Raw genomic sequence first — 20,933 nt, 5'->3', positions numbered from 1 at the left:
TAACACTTGCCCAGGAATCAGTTTGTGAAGTGATTCAAGTTTGATTAAGCTGTTCTTGAGAGAGAAGCTGTGATACCAGTTCAGCCACCATACTGAATTGTTTTTCAAGCATTGTGTGAATGCCAGACAGGGAGCAGCATGTCTGATAAAGATCTTCTACTATATATTTTTCCAAGTCCAGATTTAAAGCATTTCACGTTTTTGTCACAGCTTGTTCAGAGGAGCCAAGAACATGTAGAAATTACACTACATCAGTTCATAGCAAGAGCAGTGCTCTCCTCTGTTCAAGTGGCTGTCCTGCAGCAATGGGCTGTGTGTGATTCAGATGAAAATTGATTGTACAGTGGAAATAGAGTTTGTGCTCCAAGCATTTCAAATAATCTTTTGCTGGTGTGCACAGGTATAGAGTAGAAACTGCTGAAGTGTGTTGGCTTGAGTAGGAAACAAAAGCTTGAAAGACAAGCCAAGTCGAGATAAGTTGCCCAGATATTATATATTAAAAAAGAAAAAGGACTTCACAGTATTCATTTATTTTATAAGTTGAAAGATAGTTGTAATCCTTTCACTGCTGTTTACTGCAGTATAGTAGAACTTGTGTTTTATAGAATTAATACTGTATAGCAGAACTTGTGTTTTTACACTGCTGTGGTTCTTTAGTTACTTACCTACTACATGGACAGGCATTAAAAGATGATACTTTATCCTCAATATCTGAAGTAAACGATCTGTCAGTCTCTAATGGGCCTGCTCCAGGGAGATATATTTTGTTTTACTATATCTCCAAAGAGCATATACTTATATTGAGACCATACACTTAGTTTGATGTTAGAGAAGGTTGTTCATTACAGCAAAATAATTCAGACATCTCAGTACTAAACTAAGATAACATTTTCTATGGACTTTGGAGACATTTGATAGCACCCTTCAAAAGCTTTTGTAAGAGTCTGAAGAATTATAGAGCTCTTTCCCCTGTGTTTCTGACAACAAAATCACTTTAAATTCTAGTTTTGGCTGAATATGATCACTAGGATAATTGTATTTTCTATATTTACCCTTTATTTTATGACACATTAATCTAGATAACTGGAAAACTATTTTCATGGCGTGTCTGATTATGAGAATGATGTGAAAATGTTAAATGCTAGTGTGAGTCCACTAACCTCTTCAAGAAGGAGATAATTGCACATCAGGCAGGTACTGAAGGAGCTCAGGAACGTGACTCAGCTGGGGATGAAGACTCCTTGGTTGAGACATTTTAGTATATATGCAAATCAGCCAGGTGCCAAATCCCCTCTGGAGACACCCAGTGTGGTGAGCAGTGGGGCCACACGGTCAATGGACCCTGGGCAGGATTCAGCTCACCCTGAAGAAGGCACCCACTGCCTGGTTGTCCACCTTTCTCTGTGTGCTCCTTTGACCAGACCTCCTTCTGAGAAGTTTTAAATCACTGGGACCAAGGAGTCTAATTGCTTGCCTTTTTCTTTAAAAAAACCCTTAAAAGTGCTCCATATGCATGGTTTGAAAGGCATACAGAGGCTTTACCTTTTTCTTGGAAATTTAAGTGCATCTGGTCTTCCTGGAATAGGGACAAAGCTCACAGTCAGCTGGGAGCAGGAGACAAGGAGTTTATACCAGGGACATGAGGGAGTCTCCAAGGATGACAGGGTTGACTTTTTTTCAGCTGTTTGAAATACTGGGAGTTCTGAGATAGGGTGTACAAGTCATGAACTTGACTTCTGTTGTAGTGGTTTGGCAACTCAGTGTCATTTAATAGTCTGTGGAAGGTCATAGCAAATGATCTCATTTCCTTGAGGGCTTAAGTTCATGAATACATTTTACACAAGTCCAAAATCTTTGGAGAGCCTCTCCCCAACACAGGCAAAGAGAAATACTGCAGTCACTGTCTGTGTAGCTGAAAAATAGGATAAACTACTTAAAACATGATGAGAAATATACAATATTTACACAGGATTTGCTAGAAAGTATCTGTCACTCTTTTTCAGATGAGGTGGCACATGTTTACTAAAACTGTCTAAGGACTCTGGAAGTTTTTACTTCTTTTATTTATATACTTGCTTGTGCACTTCTGAGCATAAAAGCCAGACATTTAATTTTGCTTAAATATACAAATTCTTTGCGGCAGTAATTACAGCTGTAAACAATTTTGTTTCAATTTTTGTGAAGAAGCCATTTTCCAGTAGTACCAGTGATGGTCATGTACAGACAATGAGTCAGCAAGGGAGAAATAACACAATTTCTGAGCACCTGCTGAAGATAAACTTTACTGGCATTTTAATTAGTTTATTTATTTAATTGTGAATGTGGCCCAAAAAAAAAAATTAATTATAAACCAGGGTGCAATTGCAACTCCCCCTTTAAAGGCTTTGACATTGACGTTGGCAGGATCAGGAGATTACCATAAAATTGTTTAGAGACTTATAACCTCCAAAACTCTCTGTGTGGGTTGGCTGCCCTCCCCTGATAACAGTTTCTTTGGGTTGCATTTTACTTTCCAGTCCTCTGTTTCACTGGTGTTTCAGATAACCTCAGTCTGAAACTAAAGACTCTCTCTGTCAAAAGGCTGAGATGTTGAACACCTCACACCATCTTTCTTTTATTACTGCCTTGCCTTAATCAGGTTTGCATGAAAACCCAGTAATTATTCTTACATGTAGTTAATAGGGAGTACAAAATGAGATCTTTTAAATAAAAACAGAGTTCAGAGAAACTTGTGAACAAGACCCACTTTTTCACCCTGTAAAGCCCTTTTGCCATGGAATTATCCCGTTACTGACCTAATGTTGGACTATAGATGAGGGACACAACAGAAAGAGGACCCAGAGTCCCATAACTCAAATAGCCAAAGTCATCTACCAGAGCTAAAAAGCAGCTTCTGGCTACAAAAAAATCTTTTTGATACTTAAACGAAGAGTCCTGATTTGATCCAGTGGAGGGGATGGGTACCCAGAGGCACAGGCTCCTCTCCTCTCCAGCTGATGACCCTCTATTTTGGTGCAGGTGCCATTCTCAGATGGCCAGGTATGGTGCACCCAGCCACAGCTGAGCATGGGGACAGGGATGGAGGGTGAAGCTCAGCATTGCCCCAGGGGCTGAGTGTGCCAGGAGATGGAAAGAGATCTTTCCCCTCTACCCTAAAGAGGAGGTGACTTCATTATCCCAGTAGAGTCAATGCACGTGTTGGATGTTTGTTTTTTTGTTGTTGGATTTAAACAAAGCATTTACCAATATACAAAGGGTTAAAAGGATCCATGTCACACCTATCTGTTTATCAGAGCTATGGGCCTGTGACACTTAAATTATTGGGACATTTCCCAATTTATTTATTTTTGTGTAATTGTTATTCTTCACTCCAAGACTTTGTGCTCCTCTCTAAGACCTACAGAAGCTGAGATTGCATTTAGAATTGTCCCCTCACTCATCCTGATTCTGCCAAACTTGGGATAAGCCTCTGATGTACTCCTGGGTTTCTTCTCCTGACTATTTGCAGACACTGACTTTTTTATTGTGTAACTCTGAAGCACTGAACCCAGTAGGAAGTACAGTTCCCTTCAGAAGTCTCCCATTACCTTACCTTTTCCACTAAAGCTGAAGTCTGGTGGCATCATTTTATACACAGCAATGAGCAGGTTGCTGGAAATAGAGTTGCTGCCTCTTTCTTTTCCTGATAGCAGTGCAGGTTGGTTAGTCCCACGAATTCATTCTCCAGCCACAGGGTCATCCTTTGTTTAGTGATTGTTCCTTCAGTTCTGAGTTTGAGCGAGTAGTCCTCATCTACAGCCACCTACTTCCTTCCTCCTCCACCCAGGGGACAATCTCCCATCGCAGGTGAGCAGCTCTGGGTAGTTCTGCTTCCTGGGCCAGGCTGTTCGCACAGAAAGGCAAATGTAACACTTAGTCACATTTACTTAGTCAGATTTAAGCTTCACTTTAAGCTGCTGTGGAATCATACAAGAGTTACTTTACTCTTTTTTCCTTGTACCTGAATCCGCAGCACTGAGTTACTTCTACCCGCAGCTGACAGGAAAACAGCTTTGTCCTTCATCTGCACAGGGCAGAGGGTTTCTGGAAACTGGCCTTGACTATTTGGGCAGAATTCATTTGTCTAAATGTGGAGATCTGGCTGAGCAAAAGTACAAGAAGAACCATAAGGACTTCAGGAGTGTCCTATGGAATCTCACCACTGCCTCTGTCCTGTCATTCTGTCCTCAGCAGGCACAGCAGCTGATGTATTTAAGGACAGTGTGTGACCTGTCTGCTTTCTGCAGTCCAGTCCTCTCATATTTCACCATCATCTACACCAAAACATTACAGACATTTGAGACTATAACCATGTCTATTCCCTTTAAAATCTATTAATGAAAAATGAGTTTCTTCAATGCCTTTTTGCACCTTCTCATACCAGCTGCTTCCATAAACCTCCTGTGGCAAAAACTTCCAAACATTCCCTACCTGCTGCATAGTAAAAGTATTTTCTTTTACTGGCATTAAACTGCTCTGTTATTTTCAAGGAGGGCTGTTCTGTTTTGGTGTTGTGGGATTCAGTCAATAATAGTCGACCAAAGGCTCAGACAGTTCATATCACATGCAGAATATTTTAATAATGTGCTCAGTGTAGCTCCCTACAGTAAAAAGTCCTATTACAAGAGAATTTCAGCCTGTCCCCACATTTACCACCTGGGATCTGTCATCATCTCTGTCACAAAGTTCTGATTGTATTAATGTGTTGTCTTTCCAGTAACAGGAATGTGCAAACAGCCCGTCTTGTAACATCAACCCAGTGCTAAAACCTCACATCTGTCACCTGTACCATGAAACTCCTTTCCCTGTAACTATGAATGAACCTCAAACTCATCTGCACAATGCCTGCTCTTGCTGGCAGAGATGGATTGCTGGAATACATAATGCAGAAGGCACAGATATAGAAATGGAGGGTGAAATCATTGCTACTTACCTCAGTAAAAGAAAACCTGTCGAGCAGAAGGTTTGCCCGAGCTATCACAGTCATTATTCAATGAGTTTTCTCATGTTATGAAAGGCATTTGGAAATAATATAGAGTTTCATGTTTCAGGTTCCAGAACAATGTCAGAAACAAATGAAACCATTATTTCCTAGAGCTACAAGATGCTGTAAATGGGCATATTTTAAAATATACTGAAAACCTAAGCAGGGGAAAATGAAAGGAAAAAGGAACAATTTGAACACCTAATATAGCATTGATAAATCTGATAAATAGTGGAAAAGAATTAATCAGTAAAGAACTGGGAGCAAAGGCACATACAGCAAGAATAATGTGCTAGCTTGTGAGAAATAAAAATGTTTATTCCTTGGCTGTAGGTGTTTGTATGAGCCATAGGTCTCCCATAACAGTGAAGTTCTTGCCAGTTCATTGTGGTATCTTGGCACGTGCCAAGCAGAAAGCCACAGTGTTTGATTAACACTAAACCAAAGGAGGACCCAGAAGAGGCTGAGCAACAGTCTCCCTGTTGACTGCCCTGGAAGAAGAAGGGTCCACAAAGCTGGGCCAAGGAAGGCAGGGCTCATCCAGCCACAGAAAAGCCTGATATCACAGGAGAGGTTCAGCAGAGGTTTGGCCCTTTATTTAGTCCCAGCTACTCGAGATTCAGAGTAAGCTTCATGTAGCCAGTTCCCTTGGCACAGTGCTCCTGTGTCACACCATATGGACCATCCTTCTGCTTTCCCTTGTAGCCTGCTGTTCAACCATCTCATGCAGTGACTTCTCATGTGCCTCAGGGTTCCTCTACGAAAAGAAGACATCCTTCCAGGAGATGCTTGCTTGCCGTATGTGGTGTTTGATTTTCCTTCTGCTGAGTCTCTTCTATCTCTGGTTGAAAGTTCTAGTCACCCAATAAAAGTCAATCACCACATTCACCTGGGAGCTCTGTGTCAAAGACAGTTCTGCAAGAGATCCTCTCCTTCATAAATAATTCAGTGAGATAAGCATTTGTAAGACAGGAGAAAAAGACAGCAGTTAGATGCTGTTAGTTGTGTTTCCTCCAGGACAGGAACAAATCCATTCTTCCAGCAGAGTAAACAGGGTTTGTCATACTTGTGCCAGCAAGGTTCAAAGGAGCTCTAAAGGCTGTATTCCAACTGCCCCAAGCAGTCAGCTGTATATGTGTACTTTTGGCTTTGCAAATGGGAATTGACTTTATAGCAAAGAAACTCTCCTTGTTGCCTGTCTCCGTCTTCCCACAGCTGAAAAGTGTCTGCTTTCCCAAGAGCAAGAAGCAATAATCTTCAAAACTTTCTTCAGTTTTCAGTGGGCTTTCTGTTTGCCTCAGGTTGCTGTCAAGGAGCACTTTCTATTTCACTGTGAATTAATTTCAACAGGGTTTGCAGTGCTGAGCAACTCTAAATACCATAAATGAACAGTAAAACAATCCTTAAATTTGCTGCTTATACAGAACGAAGAGCCGATTTTTTCCAAGGACGGTCGGAAGTTTTTCTTTGTCCGAGCCATTCCCCAGGGAGGACGTGGAAAGTTCTACCACATTGCCATGTCATCATCACAGGTAACTCACTCACTGCCACCTGAGGCAGACAGCAATGAAAAGTAGTACCTGTGCTTGTACCAGCAAGACTGGGAGGTGCAAATGTAGAAAGGTCTTGTGCATAAAAGAAAAAAAAAACTTCAATGATGCTTTATTGGGCATGAGATAACATGAATTTACAAATTAGACACTTAGAAGTAAAAGGTCAACCATGTCTTTGCAAATATTGTCATTGGTTTGGTTTAGTTTTTTTTAATACCACTTCAGTTGTAAATGAATAAGTAAATCGCTGCCCTGCGATAAAAAATTAATTAGAAGCATGTGGGCATGCTGGATTAGAGGAAGGGGTTTGAAGCTGCTCTGTGCTGAATTCATATAATTAACTTAAGTGGAGTTATGGTTAAGATGATTCTGACTCCCCATTATTTCTATGCCTGCAGATTCACAGAAATAGCAGGTGGGGTGGTGGAAATTGCAGATGCAAGGTTTATTTTTCATGGGCAATGGAGTCAAAAGAGCTGTCTTCTTCAGAAGAGGAGCTGTGCTCAGGTATCTTCTTTTAAGAGTAAAGAAATCTAATATTCTTTTATTTGTCTGGCAGCCCAACAGTAGCAGCGACAACTTACAGGCTATTACATCTGGCGATTGGGATGTGACAAAGATACTGGCATATGATGAAAAGAGGCATAAAATGTAAGTAAACGTTGGCCTGACAAATCGGTCTTCCCTTGTTTAGCCCTGGGCTGTGGGGTCAGTTACAACTATGCTGTGTATACATCTGAAGTGTATGAGCATGAGGTGGAGATAAGAAAGCAGGAGAAGCTGTCTCCCTTTTGGCTTAACCTCTCACACTATTACATATATCTTGTGTTACTTTGATTTTATCTGTACAGTTCAAACCTCTCTTTCTGCAAATATTAAATATATTTGTGCAGAGCAGTAATTTCTCCTGCTGCAACTTCTGAATTTAGCCTGTGAAGGAAAGAAGTCTATTTTCATTGACCACCTAGATAGTCAGTTTTAGAAAGAATCCTTTGTTGACCTGCAAAAATATCCATACATTAGGGGGGGAAAAAAAAGTATTTAGGTAGAATTAAAAAAACAAGCAAACAAAACAAACAAACAAAACCCCCCCAAAAAAACAACCAAACAAACCACAAAACCCCCACCGTTCTTCAAACCTGCCCTTTGTGCTTGTAAAATAACTTCTGTAAATATTCACTTTTTCAAATACACGTCAGGAAATTACATAATAAAATATTTGCAAGGCTTTCTGGAATCAAATAACATATAGATTCCTTTCCAGGCGAAGTTTCAGATGGATGTGAGGTTCTCACCTCTGAGTTACTTAATGTCACTGAAACTTGAGTAAAAAGTCTCTGGAATATAATAAACTTTGAGTTATCATTAAAAGCACAATGCTTCTTCAAGGTTTTGAATGCTCTCAATTGCCAATAACTCAGTACAATATAGAATCATAGAAACATAGAGTCACAGAATGACTTGGACTGGAAGGGACCTTAAAAATCATTTAGTTCCAACTCCCTGCTTACCATGGGTAGGGACACCTTCCACTGGACCAGGTTGCTCAGAGCCCCCATCCAGCCTGACCTTGAACACTTCCAGGAGTGGTCTAAGCAGCAAACTGGCACCAAAGTCTTATTTGCATTTTAACTGGCAAGCCAAGCAGAAAACAACACGTACAGTTTGTGCAATCCAAGTGTATGCCTGGGCAAGTGCAGCTCGTTGGAAGCAGATCAGCAGGGATGAATATGCTTCCTGATATTATTCACCCCATGGATGCTGTATTTGTTCCTGTGGTCCATCCTTATTCACATGAAATGACATCTGGGGGATCAGTTCATCCCCACGTGTTGGACTGAGGTTGGCCACCTCCAGCAGCATCTCTGTATTGCCTTCAGAAGCCACTGCACAACAGGGCTTTGGGATGAACATCCAGAAAGGAGCTCATCACAGTCTCAGCACAAAACAGGGACAATGAAGTGTTCCTCTGCTTCATACTCTGCCTTCCTTTTCTAAGAGGATATTTCAATGGGTTTCACGTCAGGCCCTGGTTTGCTATTTAACTGCGCAAAGAATAAAAGGTGGTCAGAGGAGTTAAAACTGGTTCTAAACAAAAAACAAACAAACCAAACAAACATTTAAAGGAAATTCTGAGCCATAAATCTTAATGTAAAAAGGTGGATGTCTCTCACTTGTCCACTTGATCCTTTTTGGTTCACTGACAGGACCAGTTTAGGACCCAAACTTTTCCATGCTTGCTTTAACTGCAGTGCATTCTACGACATCCTTACTTGAACCTCTGCAGTGATGTGTCCCTCTCTATGTTTTTCTAATTCAGTTTAAACTTTCCTTGCCTTTACAAGATCAGGAAAATGATGATGTGAATGAAGATGTTGTTGCATAAGGTACTTCTAAACACAATTGCCTTTTTGATTTTTGCCCCACAGTTATTTCCACAGCACAGAAGATTTACCAAGGAGGAGACATTTATACAGGTATGTGCCTTACTAACCTCACATACAGAATTTCCCATTTCTTCAGTCTTACACGAATCATTACATAAGCAATTGCAACAGAAGCAGTTTCTTAAGTTTTTATCTTTAGTAGCATTGCAAGATCTTGCTGTGTATCACTGGAATAGACAAAACAGCATAACCATAGTGAAAAAAGCTCTTGACATTTGGAAATGTTTTACATTTAGCAATTTTCTCATAGTAATGCCAATTTTAAATTGGTCTTAAGATTGACTGTCACAAAACTTCCCACCCTTGAAAGAATTCAGAATTACATAAACTAATGGTATAAACTGTTCTTATACTTTCAGATAGCCATTTTCATGGAAATTTGATAGCAGCTCACCTCTTCACAAAACTGAAAAGAATTAACAGTGTGTTATGTTTACAAACCTTCTTCTGTAGTTCCAGGAGAGTTCAGTATCCTCCCTAAGTGTTTGATGAGTAAAAGACGACTTTATAATAAGCTATTGCTAGTGTAGCTATTGTGAAGTATTGTGGAAGCAGATTACAAAGGGGAGGAAACACAAACTTTTCAACAAACATTTTCGAATCATTATTCCACTTGTCCTATTTTTCTTCTCAGTCACTCTGCTGCCATCACAACATCTGCAATGAAGGGCAGAGTTGGCGATGGCATCGTTTGATAAACAACAGTCAGTACAATTTCCTTCTCTCACATCGTATCATGCCTTTCTCTTTCCTCAGTGGGAAGGAAAATAGAGTGAACTAAATTACCTGTAGTCAAATCATTTTTCCCTTTTAAGACCTCTGTGCCTGTTCACTGCACTCCCCAGTTTTTTGAGAGTACCTCAGTTCAGTTTTTATTTTCTTGAAGAAAAGGAAAAAAAAATTATATCTTAACCCTTCATTTCTATTGAAATGAGAAGAAAATCTCACTTTAAAAACTGAGTCCAGGCAAAGCTGCTCAAGAGCTGCTGGCATGAGACAAAGTGTTTTCCACCCCTCCTCGGATTGGCACAAATCTCACCCTGGTGCCTTATCAGCCTCACCTCCCCACATAGGCAACAGAGAAAGAGATACCCAAAGTTTCAGTGTCCTTGACCTCATCCTTAACCTTACTTTGATTACAGTGATCTTGGCCTCACTTTGGGGAGTCGGTTTCCTGTGCTGTAGTTTGTCTCTTGTCCCAACCCAAAAGCATCAGCCTTTGCATATGTTCATTGACAGAGCTCCACTGGAGCACTGGTAGCTGATATCTGATGAAGATCCATTTAGAGCTTTTTTCTTTTTTTGTGTCTGACTTAGTAGATGTAATTAGGATTTAAGTCAGAGACACAATCTGAGCCTAAACAAGAACCCAGGATCTACTCATTTCAGTCTCTGCGGCCCTAAAAAGGTTGCTCAGCCCCATCTCTTGAAATGGTAGGAAAAAACACCCACCTGCTTTACAGTAATACTGGAAAGATCTATTAGTTAATATTCTTGAAGTTTCAGAATGCTATAATGGTGCAAAATGTCATTTATTAATATTCGCTAATGATCAGTATTTCATTCTACAACATGTAGTAGACTTTTAGAAGCACTTCTGAGCATATGGACAGGCCACATTACCTTCTTCAGCAACAGATCCCTAAATGCAATCTCTCCTTTCTGCTTGGATGCTATAAAAACTACTATTTAAACTGCAAAAAAGCATTTAGCCTCTGAGGCAGAAGCAAGCAAATCAGACCAGTGAGGCAACCAGTAAGAAACTTTAAAAAAGCAATTCCAGCTCTTTATTGTCTGTTATAAGTGTAGAAACCCTGCTCCTTTGTTTCATGCCCTCATCCACCAAATCATGACTTCCTCTTGTGCAATTGCAACCATCATTTTCTTTTAAAAACTATACTTTCCTTCAATACCACCTGACCTTGCAAAATGACATCAGTATCCATTTATATATTCTTCATTCAGGCAGGAGAAAAAAAAAAGCCATTACTGCTATTTAAACTCAACCAAATGGAAATGCTCTGTCTCTTACTAATGTTGGACACATTACATTCATTTTCTTGTTCTACCATAAGGTTCAAGTAGTGTTGCTTTCAGACAACATTTGCTCAGTGACCTTCATGGACTTGTATTTAACCTTTTCAGTGCAAGCACAAATGGAAACTTCAACAGGCGGTGCCTGTCCTGTGATCTGATTGAAAACTGCACTTACTTCAGTGCGTCCTTCAGCCGCAATCTGGAATACTTCCTCCTGACATGTGAAGGTATGTTGGCTTCTGTTATTGCAGTTGTTGTGCCCAAGGGTAGGATTTAGAGCCAGCACTGATGTCTTTAGGCATCCTGTGTGCCTGTGGGCAACTTTGAAAGACTGGCCATAAATATCTGGGTCTCATTGCTTTTGAAGCTTTGCCCTTAATATTTTTCTTTCTTTTGTGTATTTTTATTTGTAACTACAAAGCGGGTGTTTGCAACCCTTTTCTGTGCATATGTGACTATTGAAGATAGAGGTACATTCCTCTAGACACTCCAAGCATCCTTAAGTTAAAGTAATAGCAAAACCTGGAGGACATAAAACATCAGAAAGTTTATGAGAGAGAAGCCAGCAAGGTGGGATTGACTGTGGGTGACTGGAACTGAGTTCCAAACACATCAACCAATACTGTGGAAAAACAGGGGAATTCGAAGTAAGTTACAATGAGAAGACAGTTTGCCAAGAAAAGGCTGTCTGCAGAAATGTGCCTAATGGACAGTGTGAGTACAGAATATCTAGTGCTTCACTGCTCATTCATCATAAATTTACTTTAACTTGGCATAATCTACAGGTCCAACAGAGATTTCCTGTGTTGAAAATGCCTGAGAATATCCAATAGGTTAAGGATAGAAGACATTTCAGGAGATGAGCCATAAAAGTCAGTTTCCTCCAGCTCTGTTGGGACTAAATGCAGAACTCCATAGCATTTATTCCTATGTAATTAAATTCTGCTTAATTATCCTAAATTGCACACACAATGCACACATCCCAGTCATCTGGTACTGTGACTGAAGCTTCTCAGATGGCTGCGTGTCCTCTGAAACAGGACTTGAAAAGCAGGGAGCCAACAAGAAATGCCTTATTTTCAACAGCTCAGGAGAGAAGAGAATAGGTATAAGTGGGATATTATGAAGGAATTCTTACTGTGAGGGTGGTGAGGCACTGGAACAGAGAGAAGCTGTGGATACCTCATCCAAGGCCAGGTTGGATGGGGCTCTTAGGAATCTGATCTAGTGGACTGCCCCTTCTCTGGCAAGTATCCATTGCTGCCAGTAACTGTGGTGAACACCAAGGATAAAACAGGAATATCTGAGATGGCAAAATGGGAAATAACTAAGATACAGTGGAGAAGTAGAATGATTAACATAGTATCAAGCAAAACGTCTGATTTAGACAATTGTAAAAACATGTTCTTCCCCTGAGAGAAGAACAGAGTGCATGTTGGAGGCATTTAGAGGTATTAAAAAAATATCTGACAACACACTACAGAAAAATAGCATTAAAAGTTCAATGCACTAATTAACTTAATGGGCTACCTGTAAATCTGAATCCATAGTTATGGCAGACATACCCAGAGAAGTGTCATTGGTCAATAAACACTCAGTTCTGTAGTAAATATTATTGTATTTATGAAGTTTGTCCCTTTAAAAGAAAAACCTTGCATAGTTTTCCTCGTTTTCATTTCAAGAACAGCTGTCAGCAGCTACCAGAGAACGTGTCCATTTCCTTTGCACCAAGATAATTGTTTTACTGTAATTAGAAGCATTTGTGCATGACAAGATTAAGGTTTCTAAAGGATCTTATCAACAGTTATGAGGTGATATGATTACATTATATCTCATTCACAAAAACTTGCAATGATACCTGAGGAGATTGATGAATTGTATTAGTGTGTTCATTAATCCAGTGCACAAGATAATGATTTTGCATAATAAACTGTGGGCCAGATTCTCATCTGCTGTAAACAATACCTCAATTATAAGGTCATTAGAGTTAAATCCATTCAGATACTTCTAAAAACTATGTATATTTGGGAAAATACAGGAAGCTTGGTAGGATTTTTATTTTCAGTGATTTTATAAAAATATCAAAACATTGCATTTGGTGGAGTTATTCCTTATTTACATAACTGAGTGAGAGATCTTTCAATCCTCTTTGCTTTCAGGCAAACAGTTTACAGGAACAGCATTTCATTTTAGCACTTTTCCTGTAGGACCCATCTAACCAGATGTCTGCTATGGGTACATTTAGAGCAGAGGCAGCTCCCTTTGGTTTCTGCTACAGCAGATGTGAGTCAGGTCAGTGGAAACATCTGTTCTGGATGAAGTGCAGACTTCTGGATAAAAATATCATCCCATCATACTTCAGTCATGTAAATAGGTGTTTTGGTTTGATGAAGAATCACTGGGATCCGCTAATAGGAGAATTCCTTTTCCACAGCTCCTCAGACTGCTTAGCCAGGGCTTTTGCCTCACTTTCTCAGAGTATTAGATCACTGATCATTAATCATACTCTGGTAATTTTTCTATTAGCAGGAAATTCTATTTATTCATATACACATATGACACATAGGTGGGAAAGCTGCTTGAATGAGGATGTATCAAGGAATCCTGCCTGTCAAGCAGGCAGAAAAGCAGCAGCCCACCAGGACAGCCAAGTGCTTGTTTTACAATGCCTGCTACCCAAGGGTTTCTGCCAGGAGTTCTCATCTCTGCTTCCCGGAAAACGCCACAGTTGGAGTTGATGCTGTTGACCAGACAGTGGCAGACAGTTCCTGTTGCTGTTTCGTTCTTTCTTCTTCATCTACATTGTATAGAAGCAGCCAGAGCTCAGGTCTTGCTGTGCACTCCGTGACTACCTACAGAAATGTGTGTTTGTAGCAGTTACTGGTGTGTGACTTTATGTCAGACTCATATGTATCTTTGAAGGGGAGTAAACTATTTTACTGTGATCTGGCCTGTAATAGTTTAAAAAATTTTATTTTCTCAGCTCTCTACAGGACAAATGCATGGGCAAATATTTACGGCTTAAAAAATAATTCCTGTACTGGCAGAGACTGACCCCCACCATCCCTTGCTTTGTGACCTTCCATTGCAAATCTCACTGAGTTTAGAGGCACAGACACGACTGTGGCTCAGATGAACTTCTCTAGAATGATGGCAAGGTTTGTAAGATTTGATTAAGCAATAAGTGCTTATAAAATACTCAGTGATACTTAAATGAAAGGCAGGGGAAAGGAAAATATCTATCTTTAAAAAAAAAAAAGAACACTAAAATCCAAGAAAGGTCTGACATTGCTCGTTTTATCCCAAAGGTCAAGAGCTGGAAGTTTTCTATGCACTCTTGTGGTACTTTAAAGGCAAAATATAATTGCCTTAAAAATTTTTTGTGGTCCTGCAGACTATGTTTAACAGCATTGCTGCCTGGCACAGGATGAAATGAGAAGAGTGTGCTATAATAAAAGGTAACCTCTCTTGAAAGAGGACAGTGTAATGCTTACTGTCAGGAGGCAACATTTATTGCAATCAGTCAGTCCCAGAAGGCTAGTTACCTTATTTTTCATCTAATTTTATATGCTTATGATTGAATTACTGTAGCAGGATATAAGGAAACATGATGCTTTACAGGCTGTTGTTAGATTATCTCCTCTAGACACTGTTGAAAAAGCAATATCTGCTGGACCAAGGTCACTCCTACTGTCACTTTCATCATAAAATATGGGTTTACACTTCTGCCTCCTCTCATAAACCAGCCCAGGCACCTCCACTGATTCCTTCTAAAGATAAACAGAAATAGGATACGAAATAGTTTGTTACTTTACACATAAATTTAATTGGGTATTGGTTTTTCTCATCTGGAATGGGATGTAAAATTCAATTGCATTGAGAAAAGGATAACAAATTACAAGTGTGGGCTGTGGAAAGCAATTTGTTCCTGTTTCTTTAGTGGGACTCAGACTGGTAGGGTACAAGGCTGAATTACACGAGCCAGTAAAGCAGTACAGCCCATTTTTAGCTGATAGCTCCTTCTCCTCTGAAGGATGAAGCCTTGTCAATAACTACCACTGCAGTCAACTGTGGAATGTTTCAGTATTTCCATTTTACATAGGTGCACTCAGTCTTCAATGATTCCTTTCTCCCCAGTGTAGCACTATTAAAACCTGAGTCCTAATGAGGTTGTCCACGGCCAAAGAAAGGATGTGCCACCATTTCTGTTGTGGGATAACTGGTACTCTGACATTCCATGTAGCAGCTTTGGCTGCAGTGATTTCACTCTCATAAAAAATCTGTGAAATCACAAAGATTTTCTCTTGGGCACACAGAACGGGCAAAGGATTTCTGGAAACTGGAGTTCAAGTCCTCTGACACATGCATACATTACTGCAATTAATGCCATTTAATACACAGTGAAAATTATGGGGGGGGAGGGTGTTGTTCATGGACTGGCTACCAGGCTGCTAATTAAAGTTCTCCATAATCATGGGTTATCAGGAAAGGATTAATAATTTTTAGGGATGTCACAAAGAAAATTGGTAGTTACACAGAGGGGAGAGGACTGTAACGAGGGCGAAGAGAAAACTATTGTCTCATGCTTGGCATTGTTGCTGGTGATAGAGAGGTGCCTTTGCCACTGCACTGTGCATTATCCTTCATTCAGGGACCAATTTGGGAAAAATCAGCTTTCACTTTGAGAAGAAACAACAGTGTAACTGAACAGGGAACTCTGTCATGTTCTATAGATCTCAAATCCTTCCTACTTTTCCCGAAACAGTAAGATTGTTTTGTTTCAAAATACCATAAAATCACTACTGTTTATCCTGTCTCTTTGAAGATTATCTCTGCTACAAACCTGTGTTTGTAGCTGACTGGTATCCTTTACTGTCAGTATTGTGCAGGTCAAATGACTTCAAAGCTCTCTCTCTTTGAAGAAAAGAAAATAGGCTCTTCTAACAAAAATGTTAAAATATTATCACGTGATTTGGATGTCCTCTCTGGCACTGTGGTTCTTGGTAGCTTAGCCTAGATGCTGTAGATCAGTAATGACAGGTAACAGGAATGAAGTAAAGTTTCCCTTTCCTAGCAGGTAACTCTGCAGCTGTAGAGCAAAATTATGCGCCGTAACTTAGCTGTGCTTGATAAAATACCTGAAGAACCAACAGGAAAGGGTACATGTCTGCTTTTCCCCAGGACAGCAATGACAGCAACTCTGTAACTGCACTCCTGGCCCTGGATGGCTGTAGGTCTGGGAAATCTTTAAAAATAGGATTTATAGGTCTTACGTCCTGCCAGATAAAAACATGTTTCAGTCCCATTCACAGATAACAAGTGGTGCAAAAGCACTGAATAGAAAAACTTAGCAATTTAAGGATCTCCTTTGAGAGTGATTCGTACTAATGAAGAAGCAATGCAACCCAATTAGTGATAACTTAGTCAAGTTCCTCACGCTATTGTACACGTAACTCATTCTGTCTGTGGTTTTATGAGTTTTAAAGACGAGTGCTGCAAATTTGTTCTTTATAGAGCCAGCATGTAGCTATAAACGTCTCAGCTCCTTGAACTGTTTCTTGAGGATTTAGTTATCTTCTTTACTCCTTCTTGGTGGAAATACGATCTGGACATGGGAACACTTAGGAGCATTATTTACTGCTCTCACTTAATAGGCTTAGGCTGAGCATTAAAAAGTCCTTTTGTTATTCTACATTTCTTTTATTTTCCAGATTTTTGTTAAAGTCAGCAAAGACTTTCACTACCAAGTTTCATCAAATGTTCTGGCTCTGCTTTGTGGCAGGTTGTCCTGACTTTGCTTTTGAATACATTTTAATGCCATATAATCTAGAGCAAAGTTCAGCCTTCCAGTATGGAGAGGTCTAAAACCACATTTTGGAATCCTTTTAGGTATCTAGGTTGTTCTTCCCACTGATGTGGGCACAAGCAGAAGCTCCTGCCCACACGGATGATACAAGTCTGAAATGTACGGTACTTCTGGAGTTTGCCATATACAGAGAAATTTCTAGTGTGGGTGAATCTAGTGTGGGTGAATTCCTCAAAAGGAATTGAGTGAAATCATTGGATTAACACAAGGGCTGCTTTAGGAGAATGCATCAGCTCAGCATTTATGCTTGTTAGGACCAGGAGCCAAACAAAGGCTCATGTCCTTGATCAGTGCCACCTTTCTAAACCGGGTTACTGATTGCCCACTAGCCCCTCTCCTGATTTCTTTTAATAACATGGGAAGGGCTTTTTACTAAAAACCACTAGCCAACACTCCTGTGTGAAAGAACTTTTAAAGGAGGCTGGAGGTGGTCAGAAAAGTGGGAAAACTGGTTCATTAATGCTGCCTCATTAATGCTGCCTCATAGCCCAGTGCTGCACAGCGTGAGATAAGCTCAGCCAGCAGCCAGGTGGGTGGGAACATCCTTTGAAGCACCAGCATCCAGCACCAGCACCACTGGCATGGCTCAGCTCAAGATTTAAGCCCCAGGATTATTTTTATTTTGCTTTCAAATGTGAACAAACATAAAATTCTGGGCATTGTTTCTATTATTGTGGCTATACTTAGATACCATTACTGCATACGGACATTGTCCTTTTTGAAGAGATACATATTTTGAAAAATCTCCTAGTATTTTATTCTCTGGTGGTATTACCAGCTGATTTGGATGGGCTTGAATTAATTCCAGAGAAAAGCTAAATTGTAACCAATAAATCACATAGATTTGATGATGAATTTCACTAGCAAAGTAATGTTTCATTTTGCCCATCTTCTTATAGATTCAGTCTATAAGTGCTGAGTTTGGGGAACTTTTTTCCCCTGAAAATCACATAAAATCCTAGAAGTATGAGTTTTAATCAATAAATATCTTCATAAAAATGTACAAATTCTAGCATATCACTCTTGAGAAAATTTTGTCTGTCACATTCATCAAAAAAACAGGGGCTTCTACTTCTAAGGACTTACTTTATGAATAAAAGTCTCTGCCTTGGAAGAAATTTCATGAAGATCATGATATTTGTCTTTCACCCTGAGCAAGTCAAATCCCATTTTTCCTCAGATTCTCCATCAAAATGAGAAAAACATGTCAAACAGACATTTCTGGCAGTAATTTGTACATTTATGACTCTTTGAACAGTTAGACCTTAATATTATTTAGTATCTCAGGGTAATCCTATATTGATATTTATCAGGATACAGGAAGGGGCAATAGAAGTTTTATGGTTGGCAAAATAAATTCTGCACTAAATGTTTAATTTGAATTATGGAAAGATATAATAAGCCCTTTGCAACCTTTCCCCAGGTGATCATTTTCATGCTTTTACCAAGTGGGGAGCAGAGGTACAGTGAGAATTAGTGGTTTGCCTATGGACACATCTTGAGTCAAGTTATTATGACCCCCATTTCCTTCCTCATATTGCAAGACAGTACTCCAAGGAAAAGCAGCACAGGCTCCTGGAGCAGACCAGAAATGTATGTCCTTCTGTAGCCTGTCTCCATGGTGGATAATTACTCTCTCCAGGATTTTTGCAATAATGTTCCCATCAGGGACATGTCTGCCCAGCTACTGCAATAAGAGGTTGGTTCATGCCTTCAGGCAGGAGAATAATGAACCTCTTTCTACATCTTTCTCAGTTCCTTGATTTAGTCAGACCTTTTAACCTGTGCAGTTTGGGCCAGACCTACCATCCTAGGAAAGCAATGGAAAATCTGGAGATGAGGATATTTATTTTTTTTACTAACTATGGACAAGCAGCTTTCAGGAGCCGTAAATTAATGATTCACAAAGCAGAAGTTCATAAAGCAACATTTTACACCTAACTGCATTGCCCATATATTGTCTTACATATCATGTAGAAATCTTACAGCTTATCACAGTCTCATCAATAACATTCCTGGAGCCAGATTGTAATTAGCAGTTGTCATCCTCAGGTAAACATCAGTGCAATCTATAATGAAAGTACACAGCTTAGCTCTTCCCTGGATATATTGGGCTATTTATGAACTATAAAACAGCTCAATATTTAGGCAAATATATCTGCAAAAAGTAGGTGGATTGCTTTCTTTTTTTGCCTTTCTGTTACGAAATAATCATGGTTGGCTTCTCTAAATCCTAAGTTGGATGTGGACACCTACGATACATATACTTACAAACAGGTGGTTCTTATAATAGTTGTCCTAATTTGTTGATCCATATCTACACATGCAGAGTTCCAAGACCCTTTGGTAACAGCGGTCTGAGAAGTCCTAACCAGCTGCCAAGTGCTAGTTAGGACACATGAGTTTGATTTTTTCCACTGTCACTAGCTCCTTTAGGGAACTCAACCAGGTCTTGTAATTCCATCTTCCTTGAGGTACTGTGAAAATAAAGTCCATTTCTGACTGCAGTGCTCAGATGTGCAGTGACAATAAGGGGCACAGAGGCTCCCGGATGGATAAACTACCAGAGCGGTCTTGAAAGGTTCAGTGAATCTTCGGTCTGTTCACTTCAGAGAAACCTTCCAAGCAGAAACCCAGCTATTGGTATGCAGGAGAGCACTGCTGTAACAAAAGCAGCATGTAAAGTGATTAAATCATACTGGAGTGAAGAGTTAACAGGGCATGGCTGCAGACGTTTGCCGATAGCTCAGAGCTCCACGAGAGGCGTTGTCTCATTAGCAATTCAATAACAAGTCTGTAATTACACCACAGGCCTTAATAACTGTGGGGCCAGTCCTCCCAGGTGCTGGATGCTTCTAACTCCCAGCAGCTGCAGCAGGAGCTGGAGGCACCCACAGCAGCCCCTTGGCATGTTGAGGGATGGGACTCCAGCAAGACCAGCTTCCCATGCCCCTGGAGCATCACTCAGTGCCTTTGGAGACAGGCAACGATCTCTTGGATGAGGGATTGGATTTTGAGTTATCACAGCAGTAAAGCAGCTATGAAAAGTATAATAACCCATTTTGACTTAAAGCACATCATTATGTGTTATATGTTTTTCCAGCACTGTGAGTGTGCTATGGTCTCAGGGAGACCCAGTGCAGCTGCAAGGGGGAGCATCTTCCTGTGGCTTTTGGCATGGAGGGTCCTTAAATGTGTATGCAGTTTGCTCCTTCTGGGTGATATGGAAGCACTGAGCTTCTAAGAAGGATTCGAACAGGGAAAAAAAGGCATTTGCTTGTCAAACACTACTGGGATGGTGCTTCATTAGGACTGTTCTCTGTTCATAATACCCAAGTTAAAATGGTAAAAGCTCTTTTTCTTGCTTTTGGGAGATGAAGATGCTGAAGTTCCTCTTTAACCTTCTCAGGGGACTACTCCTTGTGACTTAGGGCATCTCTGGTAGATGTCCGGGGAAAGCTTGTGGTTGTGCATGCAAATATCTCACTCCAGGGCCTGAAACAAACATTAAATGAACAGGAAGAAAATATATACATTTAATCCCTGCTTAGTTTGGTAGAAAGCCTGGCAAGATTTCTGAAGCATGCGTGTTTAATGTCAACTAATAATGTCATAAACCTGCCCATCACAGTAAGGGCAAAGCATCTTAGAGTCTCCAAATACTTCCTACTGAAATTCAAGGAAATGCTTTGTAAGTGCAGCTCGTCCTGCTAAGAGGGCCAGAGCTTGGCAGTTCAGGTGAGCTTTGGTGAGGATCAAGATAAATTATGTTGTTGAGGTCTAAAGAGAGCTAATTAGATGCTGAAATAAGTATTAGCCTAGAAAATGAGTTTTATTAACCAAGAGCCTATGGATAGAGAAGCGCAATAGGCACACCTTGGTTTAAATTTATGTGAAATGCTGATTCCTGGATTTTACCACTGGGATATGCCCCAGCTACAGTTCCATATAGTCATGTGAGTAGCTCTGAACACTTCAGCCAAGGTTGAGAGGCAACTTCAAATACT

The 20,933-nt window shown here is 40.1% G+C and overlaps 1 protein-coding gene across 1 annotated transcript in view; it reads left to right on the top strand.

The window, feature by feature from the left end:
* DPP6 (dipeptidyl peptidase like 6) overlaps positions 1–20,933 on the top strand; it is a 250,407-nt gene that overhangs the window by 202,856 nt on the left and 26,618 nt on the right. The window contains exons 13-16 of the mRNA XM_051812890.1: positions 6,448–6,555; positions 7,136–7,227; positions 9,006–9,053; positions 11,169–11,287. Coding sequence (XP_051668850.1) covers positions 6,448–6,555; positions 7,136–7,227; positions 9,006–9,053; positions 11,169–11,287 — 367 coding nt within the window. The remainder of the gene's footprint in view (positions 1–6,447; positions 6,556–7,135; positions 7,228–9,005; positions 9,054–11,168; positions 11,288–20,933) is intronic.

Source organism: Manacus candei, unplaced genomic scaffold (genome assembly GCF_025592945.1).
Source record: "Manacus candei isolate 608988 ecotype Guabito, Panama unplaced genomic scaffold, ASM2559294v1 h1tg000089l, whole genome shotgun sequence".
Taxonomy (NCBI): Eukaryota; Metazoa; Chordata; class Aves; order Passeriformes; family Pipridae; genus Manacus; species Manacus candei.
This window is presented reverse-complemented; position numbering and strand designations above follow the sequence as displayed.